Source organism: Rhopalosiphum maidis, chromosome 1 (genome assembly GCF_003676215.2).
Source record: "Rhopalosiphum maidis isolate BTI-1 chromosome 1, ASM367621v3, whole genome shotgun sequence".
NCBI lineage: Eukaryota > Metazoa > Arthropoda > Insecta > Hemiptera > Aphididae > Rhopalosiphum > Rhopalosiphum maidis.
Window position 1 is genome coordinate 74,281,906 of NC_040877.1, and position 27,813 is coordinate 74,309,718.

At 27.8% G+C, this 27,813-nt stretch overlaps 3 protein-coding genes across 3 annotated transcripts in view; 2 read left to right on the forward strand and 1 right to left on the reverse strand.

Annotated features, from left to right (window-relative positions):
• Positions 1 to 60: 60 nt before the first annotated feature.
• LOC113551382 (60S ribosomal protein L3) lies at positions 61 to 4,671 on the forward strand. The gene is made up of 8 exons (XM_026953601.1): positions 61 to 219; positions 924 to 1,116; positions 1,176 to 1,344; positions 1,679 to 1,814; positions 2,020 to 2,206; positions 2,268 to 2,470; positions 3,422 to 3,577; positions 4,442 to 4,671. The coding sequence occupies exons 1-8, from the start codon at positions 217 to 219 to the stop codon at positions 4,619 to 4,621; spliced, it is 1,227 nt and encodes a 408-aa protein (XP_026809402.1). The 5' UTR covers positions 61 to 216; the 3' UTR covers positions 4,622 to 4,671.
• Positions 4,672 to 5,632: 961 nt separating this feature from the next.
• LOC113554326 (rabankyrin-5-like) overlaps positions 5,633 to 27,813 on the forward strand; it is a 37,152-nt gene continuing 14,971 nt past the window's right edge. The window contains exons 1-6 of the mRNA XM_026958121.1: positions 5,633 to 5,885; positions 7,262 to 7,466; positions 7,523 to 7,632; positions 7,699 to 7,843; positions 10,307 to 10,430; positions 11,028 to 11,177. Coding sequence (XP_026813922.1) covers positions 5,858 to 5,885; positions 7,262 to 7,466; positions 7,523 to 7,632; positions 7,699 to 7,843; positions 10,307 to 10,430; positions 11,028 to 11,177 — 762 coding nt within the window. The 5' untranslated portion in view covers positions 5,633 to 5,857. The remainder of the gene's footprint in view (positions 5,886 to 7,261; positions 7,467 to 7,522; positions 7,633 to 7,698; positions 7,844 to 10,306; positions 10,431 to 11,027; positions 11,178 to 27,813) is intronic.
• Positions 13,110 to 17,745, reverse strand: LOC113554333. The gene is made up of 3 exons (XM_026958134.1): positions 17,303 to 17,745; positions 14,185 to 14,358; positions 13,110 to 13,619 (listed from the first exon to the last, which is right to left on the reverse strand). Exons 1-3 carry the CDS (start codon positions 17,382 to 17,384, stop codon positions 13,324 to 13,326), a joined length of 552 nt encoding a protein of 183 aa, XP_026813935.1. The 5' UTR covers positions 17,385 to 17,745; the 3' UTR covers positions 13,110 to 13,323.

A 27,813-nucleotide genomic window follows, 5' to 3' on the forward strand; every position in this document is an offset into this window, starting at 1 on the left:
GAAACGCTTTCACGTACCCTCTACCCGTCCTGCCAAATCATAGAAAACTGGATCGGGTAGTGGGTACTGCGTTACCGCCATCAGTACAATCGTTCATTTCGTTTGGGATCATCGTACTCATTAGTACTCCGGTGGTTGTCGCGTCCTCCGCACATCCACTGTCATCAAGTATTTTTATTTTTTTTTCATCCACTTCAATCGACTGAAACATTTGCAATGGTAAGTATTGGTTTGTAGTTTATTTTCGTAACAATGTTTCCATATAGTTTTCTGGTCAAGTTTCTTAGGAAGTATCGCATTTTCGTTTCCGCCATTAGGTTTGTTTACCGTGCGCATCATGCCTCGGCGGCCGAAATATGCTGTCGTTTGACAGATTCCCCTGTTTTGTCTATTTATTCTTTTATATTAGTATTTTTTAGTCTTCTTAGTTTTTATTCTTTCATCTTCTTTGAACACTCAATAATTAATACCAAATTTCGATTTTTCATAACCGTCTTGTTTGCGAATTTAAGGTTAGGAAACGCGTCTGTCTTTTTCGTTTTGCGTTAATGTGTTTCTTTAAGTAAACAGACAGATTATATATATCTACCTAACACAAATTACGTGTTTAACTGTTGGAATTTTTCTCAAAACTGCACTGTGCACTTTGTTCGAAATATAATGATGAGTGTATTGCATCAACAATCACATTTTATCATCGATGTATTCGGTTTACACATTAAATCTAAGAATTACATCTATTTTACTTGAAGTGGCCGAAATTTTCTAAATTCTACAAATTTGAATCCACGTGGTTAATTGCATATAATATTCTAAACAGAATATATTATGAATAGACTAGTTAATGATGTTGAATGCCTGTGTAGTAACTTTGCTTTCACGTGTTTATTTTTATTCATATGATCTTGTTACACATTTTTCAGTCTCATCGTAAATTTAGTGCTCCTCGTCATGGTTCTATGGGTTTCTACCCAAAGAAGCGCGCACGTCGTCATCGTGGTAGAGTAAAGTCTTTCCCTAAAGATGATCCGAGCAAACCAATCCATTTAACTGCTTTCATTGCATACAAAGCTGGTATGACCCACGTGGTTCGTGAAGCTGACCGTCCAGGATCAAGTAAGATTTTTGTGAACTTCTATTTGATTTTTTTTAACTGATTTATTTGTTTGTTTAAGAACTCAACAAGAAGGAAATTGTAGAGCCCGTTACCATTTTGGAAGCTCCACCCATGATCATTGTTGGCGTTGTAGGTTATGTTGAGACTCCTTATGGTCTTAAGCCTTTGAAGACTGTGTTCGCTGAACATTTGTCTGAAGATTGCCGCAGACGTTTCTACAAGAACTGGTATGTTTCAAACAAAATTATTTGGTTATAGCCAATGATGATTTAGTTTAATAAATGTTTACAGTTAGATTTACTGAATATTATGATGCCACTTTACTAGGGCGGTCTGAGGCTACTTTTATTATAATTTTTTTTTTTATATACTCAGATCAATGATTTATTGTTTCTGTGTAAATAATTAACCATTTATCTCTCCTCTCCGCCAGCGGATGAGAGTCGTACCTATTGCCAATGGTTTCAAATGATTTTGAATGATGGCAAGAAGTTAGTTGTGTCTCCAATCTAGACATTGTCTATGATGAGGCCGCTCTTCATTTATGTGTTCTACCTTTAGGTACAAATCTAAGAAGAAGGCTTTTGTCAAGTACTCGAGGAAGTGGCAAGATGAAAATGGTAAAAGACAAATTGCCAAGGATCTTGGTAAAATTGCCAAATATTCCAAAGTTATCCGTGTCGTTGCACATACTCAGGTAATATTTTATTAGTTTTATTTAGTTTTTATTCTTTATATTTCACCGATGATGAATAATATTAATACAGTTAGACACTGAATTTAATTGATGTCAACCCCTAGGGCGGTCTGAGGTTACTACTTATAAATAACTGCTTTGTATGTAACCATTTTTTATCATTTTTTCTTAATTTAATGTTTTATAATATTATTTGCATGTATAGATGAAATTGTTGAAGAAACGTCAAAAGAAAGCTCACATTATGGAAATCCAAGTTAATGGAGGTACAGTTGCTGAAAAAGTACAATGGGCTAAAGAACATTTTGAGAAGCCAGTACCTGTTTCTCATGTTTTCGCTCCAGATGAGATGATTGATTGTATTGGTGTCACTAAGGGTCGTGGATACAAAGGTATAATATTTTATTAACATTTTGTTCTTTTATTGAAATTCATGTATGATATATTATTAAGGTGTTACATCTCGTTGGCATACAAAGAAGTTGCCGCGCAAGACCCATAAAGGTCTTCGTAAGGTTGCTTGTATTGGAGCATGGCATCCCAGTCGTGTCCAGTTCACTGTTGCTCGTGCTGGTCAAAAAGGTTACCATCATCGAACTGAAATCAATAAGAAGATATACCGTATTGGTCTTGGAATTCATACCAAGGATGGAAAGGTAATTATTAACATGTTTGTACAATTTTTGTTTAGTAAATCATTTTATTGATGGATTATCTTTGATAATCAAACGGTGAAAGTGTTGTTAAAATTGCAACGTATATACCGTATACATCATATAGTAATTTAGCTCGCCAAACTTTAGAGTTCGGATTTGAAGCTGAAGTTGGGCATTATTCCGTAACGTGCAAGAGCCCATCGGGCAGTGACTTGCTAGTAGACCATGCCTGGCACATTTTATCTTAAGTATTTTGTCTTGGGTTGAATGATGATAATACATGATGTTTGCATTCTTGAAATTTATGAAGATACCAACATGCTGCCTTCCTACTGACAAACCAAGACTTAAGAATTTTAGTTATCCAATACTGATGAAATAGTTATACTATTTAGATAGAATAAGGATCTTGAATATAATCGAGGTGTATAGGCTATCACATCAAAAATGAAATTAATCCGCTAAGCCTTGTGTTTAGATTGGTGTTAATGGTTGGCATTATTCCAAAACGTGTAAGAGTCCATCGGGCAGTGACTTACTAGTAGACCATGCCTAGCACATTTTGTTTTTATAAATTGTCTTGTATTGAATGATGATTACACATGATGTTTGCATTCTTGATATTTTTTATGAAGATACCACCATGCTGCCTTCCTACTGATTTGGCAAGACTTCTATTTAACTTAAAATGATTGAGTAGTTTTAACTATTCTTATAGAATAAGGGTCTTAAATTTAAATGTGTAGGCTATCACATCAAAAATTAATTTAACCCCTCTAGTCCTAGTGTGTTTAGATGTGAGTTATAGATTAGCATTATTCCGTAACTTTTACGAGTCCATCGGACTATGACTTACTAGTAGACCATGCTATACACATTAGTAATTATTAGTATTACTATTATGAAGTGTTTTTTTAATTGAAATAATTCAATACCTTATTTGTTTTATAGGTTATTAAAAACAATGCATCAACTGAGTATGATTTGACCGAGAAGACCATAACTCCCATGGGAGGTTTCCCACATTATGGTGAAGTTAACAATGATTTCCTCATGATCAAGGGATGTTGTGTCGGTCCTAAGAAGCGAGTCATTACTCTTCGTAAAGTAAGTTTTTTTTATTTCAAAAATAATTTTGGACTTGTGAAAAAACCTATGATGAAAAACCAGAGCCAATCCTATGAATGTCTGTGAACTAAATGCTTTATCCCAATTATCTGAGGTTTTTTCACGACAAGCTTTAAAATATTTTTAGTGTATTAGATTATTTTCTTTTAACAAAAATCCCACTATTTTGTATGTATTTCATTAGATCTGTCTTTGTTATGTATAATAAATGATGACCAGGCATGTACTCATGTGCTGCAGACATCGGCGTGTGTATTTATAAATTAAACAATATTTAAATTGCACATGTTAAGAAGTTTCCTTTTTCTTGAATTTTAGTTTTTCTATTCAATGATAACTTATGGGATTGTGTGTGACTGTATTTTGTATGTATGTTTGAAAATGATGTTTAATAGTAAGCTTTTTGTATATTGATTTTCTAAAGAATTTTAATTCTAAATCATTCTAATTAACAACTGTTAATACTACATAAGCGTTATCATTCTATTCACCGACATCTATTCATTTTGTTTTTACTGTTTGTGTTACCATGACCAATGACGAGTATATTTTTTAGAGCCATTTTTTTATGAACTCCACATGTATTTTTTTTATCGCATTGATAGGACCGAGGTCTTTTTTAAGTTGTAATTTCTTAATGATAATGATTTTCAAAGTATGACCAATGATGCATAACAACCCAGAGCCATTTTTCATGAATTATTCAATGATTGTATGTTTAACGCATTGATAGGACTGAGGTCATAATTTGTTAAATTGTTTCTTAAGACATTGTTATATTAGTATTAATGAATTCTAAATTTGTTTTTCATGTTTAAACCTAATTATATTCTTTTTTTATAGTCTTTGTTGGTACACACAAAACGTGCTGCTTTAGAAAGTATAAACTTGAAATTCATCGATACCTCATCCAAATTCGGTCATGGACGCTTCCAGACTGTTGCCGACAAGGCAGCTTTCATGGGTCCATTAAAGAAGGACAGGATTCGAGAAGAAGAAAAAGCTACTGCAGCTGCAAAATAATTGTACAATTTTATTATTTGACAATTATAATAAAAACCTAAAAAGTTAAACTTCTTGTCAGTTATTAATTTAATTTTCCAATCCTAAGAATAGAATCTTTATGGTTCTAAATGAGAATCAATGCGTTTATTAATCATTATATGTACTATGTAGTATAAATGTACATAGTCTTAAGCTTACTAAAATTAAGTCAATTTTGTACAGTACTTGGTATCTGTATATTTGTAATTTTTCAGTTTAGTATTTTGTGATGTATGTATGACAATATATTATGGTTATAATTGATGAGCTTCTTAATTAAAAAATATATGTTTGATACCTTGTAAACATTTACAAAACAAGATAATTTGGTGTTGAGTAAACATATTTATTTATACAAACCAATAGATTCTTGATTAGTATATAACTTGGTGATACTATTGCCATTAATGTTGAGAAAAAGAAATCCTCAGCGACTGATTCTTGCATTTTTGCACTTAGCTATTTTACTGGTCGTTAACTCCAAACTAGTATCGTCTAATTGTTGCCATCAAAGTTTTCCCTTCGAGAATGAGATAAGTTCATCTGGCAGGCTTGCATATATTGTATGTATAGACCTTTTAAAATCATATCTAAGATATGATGTGTACTTAAGGTTTCATTTATTTTTGTTGACGAATTTTATTGTCAGCAATAGTTTTCACCTACACTGATACTAATTTTCAAAATATTGTGGATTTTGGTATCACCAAACCATACTAAGCTAAGCTCGTTCTACGAAAAGTAATTGTTGTTTTGGAACCATGAATAATAAGGAATAATAAATTATTAGTTATTGGCAATTGTCTACGATTGGGTTGTATGTCTATGATCGTGATGGAACCACAGTTGTACAATGATAACCACGACTCGTCGGTGCACGAACGTCGTATTATCAACCTCCACCGGTGGTTACTATTTTATACTAACCACTGGTATGTAATGCGTTATCAATCTGTGAATTTTTTACATATTTAATGCAAACCCATTGATACAGCATTGTACATCTAAATGTTCGCTGTTTAGCTTCAATAGCCAATAGTTCAATGCTGAATAGTGAATAGCTGGTGTGTGCTGATAGCCGATCGGCGTTTACACTTTGCAGTGTATCGTCCAGTAGATCGGATTTGGGGGCCCAGGAGTTCGCCTTGGACTTTTCCATTGCGTTAACGAAGTTTTCTCGAAACCGATGTAATCGTTCTCAATCCATCGTCGATAATGCCAGCCGCCGAACTGTACAGAGAAGGTTAGTTTCCGTTGGTATTCGTTTCGCTGAGTTTGTTACTACATTTTTCAATTTTGCTCTACACATTTTACATTTTACTTAACATTCATCACATTCCCTGTTTAATTTTATCACCTTGATAACCTGTGACTTAGAAATGTCAAATTTAATCAAAATACGTGTCTGAATTTCATTTATTTGATGTATGTTTAACGTGCATACGTATATTGGTGATGAGTGGGAGTTTCTGCTTATATTAAATAATCTTCACACAGTTGAATTTAATTTACAATTAGGTGTAACATCAATGTTTTTAAGTTTATGTTTTGAATTATACTCTTTCTTAAAATATAATGACTTGGCACTTGTCCATTAAAATTCATTTTTTATACATAATTTTAATTATATTGGGCACTTATCATAATGCAAATACATAAAAAATATTCAAATAAGTACCTGTTGAAATTTCTTATTTTTATTTATTACCAAATCTAAAACAATAAAATAGTGCAATATTTGCATATTAATTTAGGCTGCCTTCCTTAGGTACATCCGTGTTTGGGAGTCACTATATTTTTATTATGGCATTAAAAATTAGGTTATTATTTTTTTAATAAAATAAAGCCTTGAAAAGTTCATTTTCAAACTGTTTACAATCTAAGTCTTAAGTAAAACAACAATATAATTACTTTAATACTTATTTTTATTATTAACTTCTAAATTTTAGTATTAGTTTTTAATACATTAAATTCTGCGTTTAAAAGTGGGTAGGGCCTCAATCTCCCACTTCTTATGAGCCCAGGTGTCATCAAGTTTCAACGATGATTATACTCAGTGCTCGACTTGGCAAAACTAAAGTAGGGGGACTCTGTTTACTTTTAAAAAAAAGAGCGTCCCCATTACTTATTTAACGTTATTGAGCCCACACTCCTTATTACCTCTCATTAAATCATATAAGAAATATTTATAAATAATTAAAAAAAATAAAAAAATAACGTATATTGGGGTTTCACTTATGAAATAGGTACATTTCTTTAAACAACCCTTGTTTTAGAAAAGTAAAAAAATAGTAAATTAGTGAATGTATGGTGAATAATTATGATATTTTGATGTAAATAGATGCTATAGAAAGAGTTTCTTGGTTGGGGCACTTTTTAAAAATATTATTAGTTAAAATTATGGTCTCTTCACAGTCTTTGTTTAAGCCTATTTGTAGGTTATCTGGTTAGTGTATACATGTCTCGCTCAACACTAAAATCATTTATAAATAATTTACCTCCTTAGTATTTTAAAAATTATAAAAATAATGTAATTTAATTTTAAGGTTTCTGTCTATTAATATAATATAATGAACTATAAGGATTCAAATTATATTTTGTCTGTTGTTGATAATTAAGGAACGTCTGGAGACTCCGAAAAGCATAAACAGCAACAACATCTTTCATTGTTGAAAGATGAATATGTCAAACTCCAAGCTTATTGCAATGAATTGGAAAAAAAACATGCCGCATTGGCAGCAACATATGGCGATTGTAATGACAAAAGTTTTGTCTCCAGACTTTTGAAAACAGTAACGACATTGTATAACAATACACTTTACAGGTAAACTTTTAAGTGTTTATTTTTACATTTACCTGTATACTAATTTATATTTTCAGTGACTTAAACATAACACTGGCAAATGGCGATGTTCCAGCTCATAAGTTTGTATTATCATCAAGAAGTGATAAATGGGGTGTTCCTGACTTAACTGAAGTTATTTACTTAGGTAAATATAATTTAGAATGCTTAGCAATTTATAACAAAAGTCTTATTAATTTTTTTCATGATTTAGATTGGACCGCGTTGCCCTTGGATGTTGGAAAAGCATTACTAAAATGGATTTACACAGATCAAGTAGATTTCTCTAAAGGCGATGGTTTCATTTTAAGCTTAATGAAAACAGCAGATACATTTGTTTTAGATGATTTGGTTAATAAGTAAGTATTGTAATTATAGTAAAATTTTAAATGTATAGTTTATTCTTAAGATTTTCTTTAAAAAGTATATTAAATATATAATTTTAAGAGATAAATTACCATTAATATTAATTTTGGTTATCTTTTGAATCCTAATAGACACTAATTATTCCAATGGTTTATCACTAGGAATGAGCAAATAATATTTTTACTGATATCCGTTCATTTAATAAATTCTATAATATTCATTAAAAATTATCATTTTTGGCTAAAACCGTGAATCACATACTGATATTTGATATACTTTGTTTTACATTTAACAAGATATAAATTAAATCTACAATTGATAAAAATTCTTTAAATAAGTCTTTGAATTATAATGTATGAACGCAGGTCATTTTACAATACCTTCAATTCCACTGCATAATAACAACCCCACACAAAATGAGTTTTCTTCAATTTCTGTTTGTCTGTAGTATTTAGTGCTATATTTAGTGTTAAGCAAAAGTATTAAATTGTTCTGCGTTCATTTTTTTATTCTTTTTATTTTTTTAATTATTTAATAATTTCATTCAGCAAGGATTTTGAAATTTGATTTAAAATGATTATGTTTTTGAATAACTTATTGATGAAGTTTTTTTAAAATTTAGAAGAATATGAATATAGTAATTGACAAAGTTATATAAAGTATTAGCTAACTGTATGATAAGTGAATGGGTTGAGCTTTGAATTGAATCATACTATAATTAGTATTCTGTATCATTTTATGTTGTAGGTTAGTTATAATTATTGTCTATGTATTACATGATATTTATAAATTGAACTAGGTTTAGTGTGGCATAAGTTAAAACTTTAAATTAGCCATAAAAAAGTAATTTTTAAAACATCTAAAGAGCTATCAAGAAGATACAGATAAAAAGTTATCATCTATAGCACTCCAGATAGAAGAAAGATAAAGTAGTAAAGCACTGAGTTTAAATGCTAAAAGGGTGTAACCAATATTTACTTGCTCCAGACTTGGTTGGTTTTTTGCATTTCATAGATATCTATTCAAAAATTGATAGCAAAGTAGTGAAGTTGAAGAAATAAATGTAATTAATTGAGATCAAGAACTTATTGTTATGCTTAATAAATCTAAGAACTATGAAAACACATGCTAAATTGAAGTCAATGCGTGCTTACATAAAAAAAAAGGGTTACTAAGATCAAGCTATTTAAATGGCATTTATCCATATTTTGGGAGCAAGTACTAAATAAATAATCCAAAATAAAATAAAAGGTAAATAAAATAGTAAAATCAATTGACATCTTTAAAAGAATTTTGTTGTAATCAGCAAAATGAATAAAGTTGGTCCTGCTTAAATTCTGAGAAAAAGTGACTAAAAAAGGATAACAGTAAAAAAATGAGGTGCTTGCCTTAAAGGACTCCTAACGGCACACTCAAATTACATAAGATATGATTTCTGCTATGTACTTTGACAAATTTCTTCCTGACAGTAATGATGGATTTAATCTATCAAAGTAATGGGTAGCCGATATAAAGACATTTTAGTAAAGGGTTAATAGAGTTTAATGCATTTTTGAAATTTATGATAATTAAGACCAGACTTAATGTTCTGCAATTATAATCATATTAATACAATTAAAAAATCATTTTTTTTTTATCGTGATATGATTTAATAACATTACTTATATTAACTTATTATTTATAATTTTTGATTATCAACAAATTTAGTACATAAATATTTACAAATTGCATGTAATTAAAATAAATTAATGATTCAAGTAAAGATTTTACTGTGTGTTAAATTATTTTAATCAGTATGGTAATTATAAGTAAAAGAAAATAGAACTAAATGTAATATGACTAGATATTACCTCTATGTAGAATATGTAAAATAAAGTATTATAATAATGAAAAGTTTATTTTATAGCTTATAAATAAATATATAATAATTATTAATTAATAATAATAACTTATAACTATTAAATAGTTAAATAATTATTAATTTAAAAAGCTATACATTTTGTATCTAGTCAATAATATAGAATGAGTAAGACTAATAGTATAGAAATAACTGTTATTTATAATTGTATGTATGGTGTAAAGTTAATAAAATAAATTAGATATTATTTTAAATATTATTATCAGTAAAATAAATTACTGAAAGTTAGTATTAGTTTTATAAATATATAATATCAATGGTTTTCATGTAATTAATATTAAATCTAGTCTATACAATAGTTCATTACATAATGAATTTTCCAGCTTAAATTATGCAACTTTTCAATAAACATTTTATATAATCTAATATTGTTAATTAGAGCTGCTTAATGCATCACGTGTGTACAATTTCTAATATTAATGAGCTATATATTTTGAAGCTAAAACAATTACAAATTATTAACTATGTTACTTTAATGCTATTTTTTAAATTACTATAATTTTTAACTTTTTCTTTTATTATTTCTTCTTTGCTATAGATGTGAAAAAGCACTTATGGCTTCTGTAAATGTAAAGAACTGTGTAAAGTTTTATACTACTGCTGATGAAATCGGAGCTCATACATTAAAAGAACATTGTTCAAGTTTAATATCAGCTCATTGGGTAAGTGTTGTGTAAAAAAAGAACAAATAATTATTATTTCAAAGTATAATAATTAAATGCATTTATTAAATATTTTTATATGTTCATAAAAATAATCTCATGCTCAATAAGGTTTTTTTGCTCATAAATACATTGCACCTTTATATTTATCTTTTTTTATAATATTGATTATTATAAATAATAATTTATAATTTAACTATCAGATATGTTGTTAATCAACTGATTAAAATAATCAATTTCAACTTGGACGTTAATTCTACATTAAATTTAACTAAATAATAATCATAATACTAATGATCACAATATAATATATAATATAAAATAACTAGAATGTATGTTGTATAAATACAGCTAAATCCCATGTTTAATGACTAATATCACCCTAATTATTATTTTCTAAAAAAAGGAATTTCTTTTTTTTTAATTTAACTAAACTATAAGCTATAAAATATTTAATAAATTTAGTATTTTTATAAATGAATAATTTTCTAGAATAATGCTTATGGTAAGCAAATTTAACAATTCTGTTTTTTAGTAGTTTTTTTAATTATTTTCATTGAATTAATTCTAATAATTTTATTTAATATATATTTATAGGATGATTTTACTAGTGATGATTTTGCACATATGTCAGCACAATTTTTATACCACATGTTTAAGAGCAAGACCAAATATCCTCTTCACTCAGCCGTTAGGCTTAGAAGAGAAGATGTAGTATTCTTATACGTAGTTGAGCAAAGTTCCCAGGTATGTATATATTTTTTTTTCTTGTATCATAAACTATAGTAATTCATTATAGCTAGAAAAATTAAAACTGTTGGAATTGAAGTACACTTTTAATTTTTTAATTCTGTAGGTGTAAGTTGGTTCCATTTGAAATATAAATTAATTTATTAGGTACTAAATATACAAATGTGCAAAAGGTAAAAGGTCAAACATAATTTTTTTCCAACTACTGATCTACTCTTAACTTGAAAGACTCAAATTAGGAAGTATTCATACGAATTTTTTTTAAACTTTTGGTAAACAATGCAAATGTGCAGTACAACTTTTTTAAAAATAACTATGATATTCTTGTTTAAGATTTTTTGCTGATCGGAAATTGATTCAGGAATCTAGTTGTTACTTTAGGAGTAAAAAAAAAATTGGACTTTTCCTAATAATTGGTAAAAAAAAAAAAAATAGGGTAAAATTGAAATATTTAGTAATAATCAGTTAAAAAAAAAAATTGTCTTTGTTATTTTGTTGTAATTCAAATGTAAATAACCATAGATGCTTGAAATTTTCAGTATTTGTTTATATTAGCATTTTCTATACTTAGCATGCGTGTCATGTGTAGCGTAACCAGGATTTTGCAAGAGGGGTGTCCGCCAGTAGCGTATACAGTATATAGGGGGAACTCCTATATCAGATGAATACTATTTAATATACCTTATTATTTCTAAAATTACGATTAGGGGTGGGGGGTTGTCCAGACATCAAAATAGCCCCCTCCGTAGTTGCACCACTGCGTGTCATAATAAAATAATCAAAATATTTCGACGAGCTATCTATAGACATTTTAAATTGAATTTTTTTGTTAATGCTATTCTATAAACTACTAAAAAATGTACGCACAGTAAAAAATTTGATTATTTGAATAAATGTAATATAAGATCTAACAAAAGTTTAAAAAAAAATTTAAAATTCATTAGCATAATTTTTTTGTATTAAGCAATTAAAGTTAAAATTTCGACCTAATAAAATATTCTTACAAACAAAGAATATATTTTTTAGTCAATTTGCTCTAATTAAAAAAATGTTGTGTGGAATTTTATATAATTTATATAAAATTATATCTTATATATATAAAATGAACTTTATTTGGCCAGCAGATCGTTTCCGTTCGTTTTTTGTATGCAATGTTTTCTGAAGTAAGTTATTTATATCGAGAAAGGACCAATGGATATGATTTCTTAATAATTGGGAACTTTTTCTTGTTCTCATTATTTATAATAATATGTTTTACTGTTTTAGTACTTCAAACTTCAATAAGTAGATTCTGAATATTGTTGTTGCCCTGTTTAAATTTTAAAGTTATTCTACTGTATAATATTACCTATAATAAACAATTATATCGGTTTGTTAAAAATGCCATATCATGTTGGTAATTTACTTAACTCCAATTATACCTATAACTATTATCATACGTTGCTTATATGGGTTTTAGATCTAGACAGGTTACCTAATTAATCTGTATTGAATACCCTGAATACCTATATACTATTGTGTTAAACAATGTTGAAATACTCGTTTTTCGTTAATAACATTATATTTTATTGAATAAAGTGTACATTGCAATTTACAGTACAGTAGAGGTATTATTATATCATTAGGATAAAAAAAATTACATATTTAACGTGTATTCTTAACATACAAATAAACACAGCCAAGTCTTGTTTAAAACTAATTAAATCATTCTTATAATTTTGTTTTATCGTAGATTTCCGTTATAATACTCTGTTATAATAATTTTATTTCTTCTAGTCAATGATCAAATATAGATAAATTTAATACCATATTTTACCAACTTAATAAGTTTTTTTTTCGCTATACACTATACGTAGTACATTCGATGATAACTCTATTATAGTAGGTTCATTAGATATAGGTATAGGTAATTCTAGATTTGAACGAAAAAAAGATAAATTATTATTATATTATAACGATAAGATAACAGTATACATTTTGGACGTCGTTCCAATAAATATATTAAAAAACCAAAAAATGCCAATATTCACATTCGCGTTCTATGTTGTTTTTAGCATTTTTTGTTTTTTCATTTATTATTAATTTAGTCTTTGTACCGTTGACCAAGACTTCTAGACGTCGTACGATGTTTACGAAAGCTACGTTACGCCGGTTGCGTGTGGGTTTTTAGAAACCTCATGATGTTGTAAATGATGATCACGGCAATCGTATCCGTGTGACTGGAAAAGTTCGTCGTCTGTTTGGCGTTGTTGCAAAGGTTATCGTCACAGTAGCAGAACTGCGTTTCCGCTGTCCTTAGTTGGTCATCGTTGCCGGAATAGCATCCTTTTTTAAACGAATCGTACTCGATGGCTGACTCGACTTTCCACGACCCGTTTTTGAAAACTTGATAATCGTATTTCTGTGGAGCACACCCCCTCACATTTCCTTTTACGATTTCTGTACATATTATTAACGACGCGTATTAATAAATAATGAACAGTTGCAATAATGTAATAAGTATAGTCAGGGTTGTGAATTGAATATATTTGTATGTTTTTTTCGGATTCTTTATTTATAAAAGGAATATAATTAAGTTCAATCATCATTTGTTATTATTATACTTGCATGCATGGAATTTTATTTTATTTTTTTAGTATTTTTATCTGTATTAGTGTGTGTTTTCTTAAAATATTTAAATTTAAGTATATTTTTTTCAACAATTTATATGATATCATCGAAATTCACAAAGAGTATGTTATTATTTGTTTTTAAAAATGGTATTTCAAAGTATGTATATATTTATACATTTTTATAATTGCTTATTAATAATTTTAAATATTTCATTTTAATAAGAAATTGCGATTTTTAATTTAAACGAAGTATTTTTGCATATTTTTGAATGCTTATATTTTATTTTCAGTGTAAAAATGCACGCTTGTTTTAAGTGTATTCAATTCACAATAAATTCGATCAGGTATTATTATTATTTTCTGTATTAGATATTTAATATATATGTACGTACTTCCGGCCTGTAGTTCGAGTTGAAACGATTTTTTCATGCAATATGTAGAATTTGGACAGTGTACTTTGTAATGATCGGATCCATCAAACTTCGAACACAGTCTGGTCGTTCGGTTCATGTACCGTTCTGGTGGATGTACTGTACACTCATAGCAATTTATTTGACCATTAGCATCTTTAAAAAAAATAAAATATTTAAAACAATTGTATATAGATCATTGTCTTTTCTAGCACTAGTCGTTGTGAGATAATAATTATATAATATATATATTATTATGTTTTTGATTATTTATACTATTATTATTACACGTATTCAACGGAATTAAACATATTTAAATTCCTTATTGCTTATTGATTATTAAATCTTTATAGTATTGACAGTTTTCTTGTTCCACACTAGATACTATTTTTGTTTTTTACGATTTTTTCAAATATATATATATATATATATTTTCACTGTTTCACAAAGAAATTTGTGATTGTTTAAGGTTTAAGCTCACTGTCTAGGTTATATTCTAGACAGTTCTATGTATATTATTTATAATATTATATTACTTTAATGTTATTGAAATAATAAAAACTCACTCTATACAAGGGCTTTATGTTATCTACTTATTATTTACGTATTACATGTAATACGTTTTAATACTTATTACTTATTATTGTGTGTGTGTGTTTATGTGTATATTATTATGATTTATAATTTATTTGAAGTTTATTATATTATATAGTACTATCAGTATTAGTGGGTTTGATTGATGGGTGAATAGTGATGATCAATCCCCCTTGGTACTTGGTTAATTAATTTTAATATATAGGTATGTCAATATTAAAAAATAATCTTTATAATAAATTTAATTTTTATTTATGGTTTATATATTAGGTTTTAAAATATAATAAGAATAAAACTTAATAAATACATTTGGATAGTATCGAAAAAATAATGAAAACAATTGTTTTGTACCATGGTACTAAATTTGTCCCTTTCCCTTCAACGTTTTATCAAAATCGCTTCCGAGTTTTTTTTATATTTATCGTTATGTTTCCTTGTTGTTTAGTTTTCTTTTAGTTTTATTTGTATGATAAACATTTAATTTGTCAAATCGTTATACTTCGTGTGGTAAGACCTTGGTGAAATTTGTGTTTGTGCATTCGTTATTTTTGTTCAAATTTGCAATTACAATAATTGTGACAGTTCATAGCTGCTATTATTGCGATCAATTATCACGTCAAATCCCTTACTAAATTGCAATGTTTTGTATTGTCATTAAAAAAATAAATATTTTATCTAAACGTTGATCGTTGTTGGAATTAGTTTAAAACAATGTAATTATGTGTGTGCATTGTTATCTGCAGGTTACATGTCATGAGACATAATAGTTTGTGGTTTATGTTTTATATACTTGCATTAATTATTAATTCTTTGTTCGCCCTTGACTTTGAAATTCTTCTAAGCATACCTTTTTTCTGTACTTAAGTGTTACATTAGTTAAGAATTATTTCTCTTAATTATAAAAATAACAACTCAAACATTTCACAGATAAAAAAAAGTTATTTAGCAATAAACCCTGGAGTGGTTATAAATGAATTATATATTTTAATAATTAAAGTAAATTGCAAAGTTAAAATTATAATGTATTTAGCATATTATTGTTTCGAAGTGTTTGTTTAAAATTATTTTAACATGAAATTCACTCAATTCTGTAATATGCAATGTGTATATTAATGTCACCAACAATGAGTTACAGTCAAAAATATCCGATCAATAATAAGAGTGTAGTTCGGTATCTAACCTCGCGTATGTTTTGCGTAGAAATTATATATAGTGTACCTAATGTTTATATCTAAAATAACATTGATAGGCGTTATTGTAATTGTCAGAATCAAATTATTTTTTAAATTTATTTGAATGAGTGTTTTAAAGTATTTCTTTTAATTTGGCAATTTCATTTCCTGCTCTGCAGTATCCAGTTCCGATACGCTAAGAAAATTATACAGTACCTATCATATCTTAAACTTTAAAGTAATTCACTTAGGTACTACATTATATAATACTGTGAAAAACATACAAATTATCTTATGAAATAATTATCATGGACGATACGATTTGGAATACTATACAAACGATGTATATAATAATTATTATGATAAGACCACTGCGGTAGACAGTGCCAGGTCTTCGGATATTTCCTTTTCAATGTTTAAAAGTATAACATTTTTTTTTTAATAAACCATGACAATTAATTTGTATGTTTAGTTAATATTGATATTTTTGTTCATTTTAAGTGTTTTAAATTGGAAAATTTCATCGACTAAATTGTAATCATTACCAATACAATAATGTACATATTTTATCCATGAGTGATATTATTATCTCATTATACACTATTATTCGCGAATCATAATAATATGTATTATTGTATTTACAATTTATTTATGTTTATGCGTTTATCCGTGAACATTAGACAATATTTTTAATTATTATTATAATATGGTTTATACTGCTACTATAATAATTATATTATAAACAGAGGACGCAATGACGAAATAGTTTGCACACGTTACTGAATATATTATATATAGTTGCAGTAATCTATGTTTTTCTGGTTAGATTGTTTTCCTTGCTGGTTTATTTAATAAAACTAAAATATCCAAGAATTTTCTATCATTCGTTATTATAATGTAGGTATGGTAAATTAGTCATTAGTCATTATAAAAAAAAAAATTGATCTGACAATTATTATGATTCATATTGTGGGTCATACCAAAAACTATCTAACTTTAAAAAAATCTATTTTTAATTTTATATTTTATGAAATATGTGTGCGTCTGTACCTTTCATTTGTAAATAATTAATTATTTTAAAATTTTAAAATGCCTTTGCTGCTGTATCCATTGTATAATATGATGAATTTATATTTGCGCGCATGTATTATTTTGACCACGTGACCCTGATCTAGAAATAATATATAACAACATAAGATTTTTTTACTCGCAGCGATTATAATATAGGTAACGTATTATGTTTCACAAAAAATATTAATATATCATACTTATAAATTCTTTATGTATAAATCAAAAATCGATTTACAACAATATCTATGAGCTGTACTACTTACTGGACACCAGGGAAATCAATACGTAAATGACGGCGGTAGCGAAAATCAAACTAGTCTGGAATGATAGATGAGGGATCATCATTTGTCGACTAAAATCGAATTTATTTTCATTAACTTCAATGTTATTATTATATTGTATCCAGCGGGTTATCGTGGCAAGTTGATGAAAACTAATAAAATAACATTTTTATATTATTCGATGACACTGACTGTGTACACAGCACTTATACGCAGGTACATACGACTTTTACGCGCGGGTGATATTAATAAATGTACGACACTCCGACTGACACTCGAACAAGTATGATAGAATTTTTATTTTATTGTACACGCCACACGCGATGTCTATTATATACGATATTAATATTACAACGCCGTTCGGTAAGTTTAATGAACCAACTGAACCGTCGGCCGCCGACTGGCTAGCTTAACTTCATTCTTCAATGATACATTCATATTATTATAACGCGTGGTTCCCGCCGCTACCGCTACATGAAAACCGTTGGATCGACGACGACGCCTCTGTAGTAGTAGTATGTCTTGTGGCTGGTGGGAGTTGTTCGACCACTGAATGACGTAGTTTTATCACATATATATATATATATAATGTTCAGCATTCTGGTTTATTTATTATTTTTTTATTTCATATCTGTGAGGATTTAAAATTTTTAAAAACGTGGTCAACATTTTTCTTAGCTTAGAATAATTTTAGACTTGTGTATGTTATATATGTTTTGATGTATAGTTTTTTAGTTATTAAAATGTATATAATTATTTATCACAAATCACTTCTTACTCAAATAGTATACAAATCCAAATAAATATAGACCTTAAGTATGTTTGAAAATTCCTAACATTAGAATTTGAATACATATATTATTATTAAAAAAAAAACAATAATGTAAGTACGCATGCTTGGTAAATCACTCTATATTTATATTTGTATACATAAACACAATTTACTATAGTCTATAATGAGTAATGACTGTATCGCAATTTTTATTAGTATTTTTTTTTTTTTTTTATTGAACATTGAATATTTTAAACAGGTTTTGTCGTTTTGTCTTTCCTACGGTTACAAGTTATAGGTAATAGAGGTATTTATTTTTATTAAGAAGTGGAAAGGACTCGGTGAATTCTTAAAGCACATTTTGAAAAATACCTGTTTTACTCACTCACAAAAAAAATAAATTAAAATTCTAATAAAAATAATTAAATATATACTTATAATATATAATATTTACTTATAATAATGCTGTAATTCTTGTATCTGGTTGAAATTATTTTGATATTTTCACATCCACAATATGTATGTTTTAATATAGTAGCTCTCGGTTAAATTAAAATCATATCATAACTACATACAAGGTGCTACATCTGCAAATTTTATAATGATTTGTGTGCTCCAAAACTTTTATCGTACACTCATACATCATAAATTAAAAACATTTTATAAAATATTCTAATTTAATTCATACAACAAATAAATGTTATATACAATTTTACTTTAAAATTTGATGTACAAATATGTTTTCTGATCATGCACGGGGTAAATTGATCGAAAAGTGGTCTCCCTGCAATCTGTATGGCCATACGGTTCAATGTAGCTTACCTTTTTCCTATACTATCGTCTATCACAGTATTATATACATAGATAAACGAATCTTTTATATCGTTATAATTAATTTTTATACGCATTTAAAACAAGTATCATTTGTATACGAAAAATATAATTGAATATCATTATCATTTATAAAACGCTACACCCGCATGTGTTGTCTCCGTCTTATATATGTAAAACATAGCAAAAGCTGTTTTGAGCAGGATAAAACCACTCAGGTTGTAGTGATAATTAAGACTCCAAATTGTAATTAAGAACATATCTGTGAAATATCGTTTTTATGTTTTTGATATCATCTAGGCTAGGTTAGGTTTTAAGTGATTGTTTTAAAATCCATTATTTTTAAACTTGAATAACTTTTTTTTTAGTAACGATATCTAAAAAATAACATTTAATGACATTTAAATTTATAGCCAAAGTTTTCTTTTTTGTGTGGTGAATTTAATAAGTTATTAGCTTATTACTATAGCCTTCTCGATTGTTTCCTGCGCAAAACAGTTTTTGCTGTGTTTTACATTTAAAAGACGGTGGTAACACATGCAGGTTTAGCATCCTCTTATTTACATTATTCTTATAGCTATACTTTGTAGGTACATGGAATGGATATGTTCATAATTTTTTTTTTCAGAAATCAATCCTATGTATACTTATATAATATATAACACCACAACGGATGATATCTATTTTAATGTATTAAATAGAACATATTTAATATACTATAATAGTAAAGTTCTCATCGACCTATTGTTATTATAGAAAAGTTTAGTACCTACTTATATATTAACATGTTCACCGACAACGCGAATGCGTTACAAAAATTTGTATAATATTAAAAGTTTGTGTGTGATAATAATTTCGTACTACTAAGTGTAAATTTAAATTCATTAAATGACGAAAATGTCAGTTAAATATTATTGTACAGTTTATTCACGATATCCATTGAAATATTAATAATTTTAGATTTACATCTATATTTGTCAATTGTTGTAATATATAATTCAATAATTGTATTTATTTGTATTCACATGTATAATATAATAATATACAGACTCTAAGGTAATATATAGAACTATATATAGACGGCGGGATTAAATTATGACGTCATTGTGCGTATAGTATACTGAAGTTGAAAACAAATTGTAATTTTTTTCTCTCGAAAATTAGAAAACTTTAAAAATAAATGCACCGCTATTCGAACCGGATTGCTGCTATTCTAGCCATGTCTACTTTCTCCCAAAGAAATGAAAGAACTCTGTAGGTTTAATGATCTCGGAGTACCAAAACGAGGTCAAGATTATTCTCAAAGATATTATGTCCTTGCACTCGAGTTGTTCGTCGATATTGAATTGAATAGGAAGAATATTATGTGTATATATACAGCTAGTTTACGTGTGTATCTACTCGTAAATAATATTTATAAATTATATCTGTATACCCAAAACGGTATTTTTTTTAGCAAAGCCAGCAAATAAACATATTCCAACGGTAATTCTGTTGAACTCATGCCCCATCGTACACTCTTATCCCATTGTTTACTATTATGTCTTTTATCAAGTGTTATACACAGTATAGGGAAATAACCTACGTTTAATTCCCTGTTTTGTGTAAAGGATACCTTTATTTTTTATAGTCGTGGGTATTAATCTATGTTATAATATTTTATTTTATTTTTTTATACATTCTCAATCGTCTAACGCATTTGAGACAATCAACTATAGTATTTTGCCATATTGTCTGTCTACTTTTATTTTTCATACCGAGAAATTTACTAATCAATACTGATTCCCTTGTCTTACTTTAATAATACATTTATTCAAATTTTAATTTTTGAAATTAAGTATCTTTAAAGACCATGTATAATATATGCATATTTTCAAATTCTTATTTATTTCATAGTTTTTATGAAGTTAAGTATTATTTTTTGGTGTTCCAATAATTACTTATTTCAAACGATCACCACCAATTTTTTATTGTACCTATATTGTTAAAAATTAGATTTTTCTGAAAATATTGTTATATTAATCGATCATACTTATTTTGTACTCAATGGTTACAAATAATAAAATATTATTATATTAATGTTAACTGCAGTAATATATTTTAAATCGTTTTCTTTTTCATTTCTAATTCAAGTTTTGATTTAAAAAATATAAATTTATATCATACTTGAATACTTTGACTATCTGAAAATAATTTTTTGAAGATTAAAGATCATATTATCTAAAGTTATTGAAAATTCCAAAAATCAGAATTCGAATAAACGCAGCACAGTGGTATATAATATCTATCTTTTTCCTTACGTTTTTTTTTTATTAATTATGTTTATCATTAATATCTATTAATATTTATATATGAATGCGATTTCCCTACCGCCATAATAAATATAGTTCTTAGTGTAAGTATAGTATTTATTTAATTTATTATTTAGTAATCATTAACAAGTTAAGACGAATTGTGTGAATTATTTAGAAATTAATTAGATAACAGAAAATCAATTTATAATTTTGAAATGTAAGATAAAGTATTCAAAGGTCTAATTATTGCTATTAAAATATAAATATAAGTCAAATTGCATTAAAATAAAAGAATATTTTCTTACTATCATTATTACATTGTATGATGATGTAAGTAGGTTATATATGATTTATAGTTATATATACCTAACAATATTTGTTTTTCAATTTTATTATGTTATAATATATAAGAATTTTTATATTACAGAGTCGACTTGTCCCCTTATTGCTTTATTGCTTTATGTAATATAATTTATGTCGTTTTTGTTGTTTAATTTAAATTGTCGGGACATTGAAGGTCTATGAGTCCAAAGAAAACAATAACTAGTAATCGTCCATATGTGTATTCATATTAATTAATTTAAACTCTACATGCCTTTACAAACTATATGATAATGTATTTTATATGTATCATTATGTTAACATAGCTACCTAACCTAACCTATAGTTGCTCATTTGCATCGATCTGTGTAAAAATGTCTGAAATCCAGAATAATGATCTGTTTAGAATTTATATAAGTACCTACATAAAATACTTTTGTTGTTAATTACTTTTAAAAAATTGTTTTATGCTCTGCATGTACAATTTGATTTATTTACGTATAAATAATTCCTAATTCCTATTATTACCTACAGTGTTTAAGATTCCTTGTAGCTTTTATATTGGTAGTACATTAAAAATATATAATACTTATGTGTTATGCGTGTATCATATTATTTTCGTACGTGATTTAAAATATATATATATATATATATACACACACACACAGAAATAGATGACGAGAATAATTATGTAATTTTGTTAATTTAACTAAACTGACCAATATTTTATAGGATTTGCGTAACTGCATAATGATTACATGTACCTACAATGATGGTGTGAAATTTTTTTCACTTACTATCCACTAATTTTTTCTTACATTTTAAATGATTTCTCAATAATATAACGTGGGATACCTAATATTTACTTAGGTATAGGTATGTCGTTATGTGTGACTATGGGAGTATAAATTATAGAGTCTGTATGATATAGACTACAGTCTAGCTGTCTAAGTCCTAGAGACTGGAGTCATTGGGATACCCATCCTCATTTTTGCATAAAGCAGCTGTCATAAAATAGCTATTCACGCCGCCACTGATATGTATATAAACTACATTATGTTATATTTTTTAAATATATACTATATATATATATATATAGGACATAGGTACTAATATTTTTTATAAAATATGCTGATTCATTAAATCGTCGTCTTAACGAACTTCGGGTAGATTAGTTCTGACAAAACTTCGAAGGGGAAGGAATTTAGTGTCATGATACAATCAATATGCAAAAATAATGGTTTTCATTCTTTTGTGAAAGATTGTCCAAGCGATTTTATTGTATACATGTTTTAAAAATTATCTTACCTTTTAGATTTTATAATACCTATTTACTGTCAATAATCACCATAAATAATATTATTTTTTAATATATACATATTTAACGGAATGAACCAAGTTATCAAATAGGTAGGGAGGATAATAACAACCCCTCAAACGGCTCAAACACTCCGCTTGAGTTGGTCTAGGACTTCACGCGTATCATCGAGTATAGGACATCTATATTATATCATTAAATATTTTTTTCTTGTGTAAAAAAACAATTAATTCGGCTCATACCAAATGAAAAACCTTGAAACGTGTAGAACATAATATAGGAATTAGGAAGTCCATTATAATATTTGCGTGATGTGTTGTGTTGAATGTTGATAGCTTGGTGTTTCATACAACTATATATGTATTAATATAATGTATATACACAGAATCATCAAACAGAGAATACTATGGATAACTCAGACCTCTGTATCTTAAGAATATTTATGAATTTGGTTTACTTAAACTATAGACTATGATGGGCCATCAATATCTTTTATTTCCAATATTTTTAACTTATTTATTCTATGTATTTGCAACATATATTTTTAAAGCGAACCCTTTTTTTAATAATGTATACTTGGATTGGTTCATTTTATAAATTCATTTTGATGTATTAACTAGTATTCTAATAACAAACTGACTAAATGGGAGTAATTTCAAATTAAAACGATTTGCTTTGTTATATTTAAATTAAAATGTACTTAATCAATTTGACCTGAGTTATTAATAAAAAAATTATTTTTTATTTTTATTATTATTAGCGATAACTTTTTTTTTTCGAAAATTTGGCCTGCATCATAAGAACTAAACCCCCAATTTGAGCTAGCTCTCTTATTCAGTCAAATTTTGATTTAAAATATATTTCTTGATACATTTCATGTTTTGAAATATTGTAAGCCAAATAATAATTAATGGGACATTATAGTTTATTATCACGTTCTGTAGACCCAATTAAAAAATATGCATAAAGTACTACATATTTATAGTGTTTCCTGTTACCATAAATACCATAAATAAGATGTGTTGTAAAGTACACCTGAGTAGGCCTGTATATGGAGAAACGCTGTAAGTTCCTACGCAATAATGTGTCTAATCTCGATAATAATTTATTATAAGACGACAGCAGCCATATTGTATACCTTCGATAAATATAACTACTTGTTAATAGTACGAGTGATAAGTACATAGTTATCTACTGGTGTAAAAATCTGGTGTATGCAGATTTGACTAGGAGCTATTTTACAACGAGGACGTTTTTTCCCCTGGGGGACGATAGTGAAATTTGAAAGCTTACAGTATTTTTACTTCGACCAAAATTGTATTAATTAATAAGGGACATGATGTATATTATATAATAGCTACAATAATTTGCATATATATATTGTTCGTGATATACAGTCGTCCATAAATTAATACTTAGGTTAACTTAATGTGTTTTTAAATATTATTTAAACTATATAATTTATATAACTATATAACTTTTATATTACTGTATACAATAATTGAATATTACATTATAAAAATGTAGAATAAGTGATGAAAATAATTTTGGATTTTATGCATAATTGTATAGTTAAAAAAAGCCATTTGTTAACCATAATTTCAAGTCAATTGTCCCGTGGAGAAAACTCTTCTACATACACTTTATTGTAACAGTTTTTGTTATTATTCTAGCAACTTAATTTTTGATTAGACTATTGGGATGATTTTGGATTGAACAGCAGTATAGTGTATATCAACTTATGGTTGTACAATAAATTCGAATATGGATGTTTATTCTACAGTGCATATATTGGAATGAATGGTTTAGATTGTGACACAGTAAGAGGCATTCGTAATATAGTAGAGCATTTTGAATTGTAAAGTTTGACTTCGTTATTCTTAATTTTAAGTCTACGGACACGTGTATAGATTTTTTCATTTCATTTATTTAAAATAATTTACAATCTATACAATAATTAGTATAATAAGCAAATTTGATAGTTAATAGGAGAGATAGTTAGTGATAGGAGATTAATATTTGTGGGCAGGCACTCAGCAGTCAGCAGTATCACCCGGCTATGTATAGTTAAGATTAAAATATTTAAGTAGATTATCGCTTATTTGTTTAATTACTTCGAACTACGGTTGCTATCCTCAGTTAAATATACATTTTTTTTTGTGGTCATGTGGACCACTAATTTTGAGATGTTTCTATCACGATGTTGATGATGTAGTGAGAACTCATCTGCAAAATTATTGTTTGATTGTAAATTTGAATACTTTTGTAATTGTTAATTAATAAGATGAAAATTAGAATTATTATTGGTATATATACCTACTATCACTTAAAATACAACAGCCATGTATTATGATCAAGATCAAGTTTATCTAGTGGAAAAAACAGGTACCAACAAATTGATATTGCTGAGTTGTTTTTAAATAATATTTAATATCGTCCTCAGTCGACGATGATAAATGATTGTCCTATTTAAGCGCGCCAATTTTTCTTTTGTTTACTCCGTGTTACTGTATACATACAACGCGTACAGGTGTATGCCATACGGCATACGCCCATACTGTTTGCTATGTTAGTAAAATAAAATGTAAATATTTATATGCAAATATATAAAACGCTTACTACTCTTTAAACATAACGGGGATGGGGATTTATTCCCAATCCAAAAAGTCCTGATGCTGTAATGGGTGCAGTAATCCGAAAAAACCGTCTCACACTTGTGTTTCGGTCAGGCTCTTATATCGCGTCGAGTAGACGAAACCATTGACACCATTGTCATTCCACATATAGAATCTAACGAAGCTGGACTAGCCTGAAGCAATAGTTAATATTTCGAACTAGTTGTTTGATCCCTATTCCCTGTAGACATGGAATATGATTATATTATAATGTTAAAAGTTACAATAATAATAATTATAGCTAATTTATTATAATATTATAAATAGTTGTGACGTCATACTATCGAAAACGATCAGTCGATTATGGTACGAATCATATTATATTACTCTCTGATACAACTGATTTTATGTGTATGTATGTATTATATATATGTATATATGTATAATGCGTAGACGGTGGAGGTACCAAGGCCAATGACAGAAAACGCTTAGTATAGAACACACGAATAGTTTGTTTTTAAGTGTTTTATGTGTTATTAATATAATTATTCGCGATTTACATATTAATTAGTATTATATATATGCATAGTTTGGCGTTTTTGATCGGTATTTATGTATGAGAAAAGTATTCTAATAATAGTAAGATTTTTGTTTTACATTATATTATCATAAACACGGTCCACCTGTTATTGATATCTGCTGCAGCTGTATTATAACGTAATACGTTTTCCGCACAGTTGTCATATAATAGCGTGTATAACTTTTTTTATTAAATAATTTTTTTTACCTGTTTTCTTTGTTCGATTTGAATTTTCTCCGCGGTTAGCATGATTTTGCGTACGTTAGTTATATTATTATACACACCTCATCACTACGCGTACACATGATAATAACATAAAATGTATACGCATTTTTGTCGGACTGTTTTCCGCACCGGCCGAGACTTGCAAATTACGTAAATTTTTTGATCTCGTAATTTTTACAATTCGCTATTCCATATTATAATATGTACGCGTTCAGATAGCTACACATTATGCTGCAATGTTTTAAGTGTGTTTTCAAAAAAATTATTCCCATTAGGTTTTTATTTTATTAGTGGCGTATAAATCAAATATAAATCGTTTCTGTTTGTTCTCTATAAACTGTCGTGATGTGCAGATGATAACAATATAATAATATTATGATATGTAGAAAACGTCACTTGCTTATTTCAACAATAATTATAATCGTATACTATAACACTACGATCGTATTCGCATCGCTGTTGATTTTTTTTTTGTAAACGCGCATATCATCGTCTGGCTGTAGACTGATTCATAGTTTTCGAACAAAGACTGTCTAATAACGAATCGAACGACTAGTCCACGTGCTTCATTTAAGATGAGAGACTTGTAGACAAAATATACCACTACTCTAAGAAATATATATTATGAAAAGTCGAAAATTCTTCGTACATAATTCTTATAATTCATTATGAATATTTTTTTTTACGATCTCGTATCTACTATTCCCGTTGTCTTCTTAAATGTTATTAGTATATTTATTAAATAAATTGGCTATATTATCTTTTATCACACAAAAATGTCTTATAGGTAAAATTCTATAAGTAGACGGAAACATGGTGAATTCATATTGCTTTCCGTAATGTAGACTTGACACTTTTGACAACTCTAGACTTCTAGACGATCGTCTAGTGCTTCGATGGTATTTTGTACTTACGGTCGAGTCACGAGTGGAAAATTTGTTCGTTTTCTCCTTTTTACCGAAAGTTGACTCGTCATTTTACCTGTATCTGTATGGACTATTTGTATACTACAAGTATTATGGTTATATACTATTGTATTAGGCATGTTATATTAACAAAGTTTTGTGTGTTTAAAATAAAACATTAAATGTAAAACGGCGTGACGCCTACAACGCGCACCGATCCGGACCACGCGTAGAAAACATCCGTTTTGTCGGTCATCCCCCACTATGCAGTGCTGGCCCACTACGCTTTTTATATATTTTTCTTTTGTCGTCATTTTATAGTAATTTTATATATTATACACGACGTACAATAGTAATAGTACATTACTACGCGTATAATTATTGTATATTATATAGGTTAAATGGCGATTTTCCCATCGCGTGTTCCGACAAATATTTTTATGTAGTGTCTAGTACATTATACTTTCGTTGCCGTTGTTATTCTCCGGCCAGACAATAATATAGTATAAAAATAGTGCAATCATCGCTTTCATACCTACCGCTGGAACTCACGTCGGAAATGCACATGAAGTGCATTCTAGCGCTGACGTCCTTGTAGTCTTTTTTTAGGTGTATTTGCTGTATTATCATAT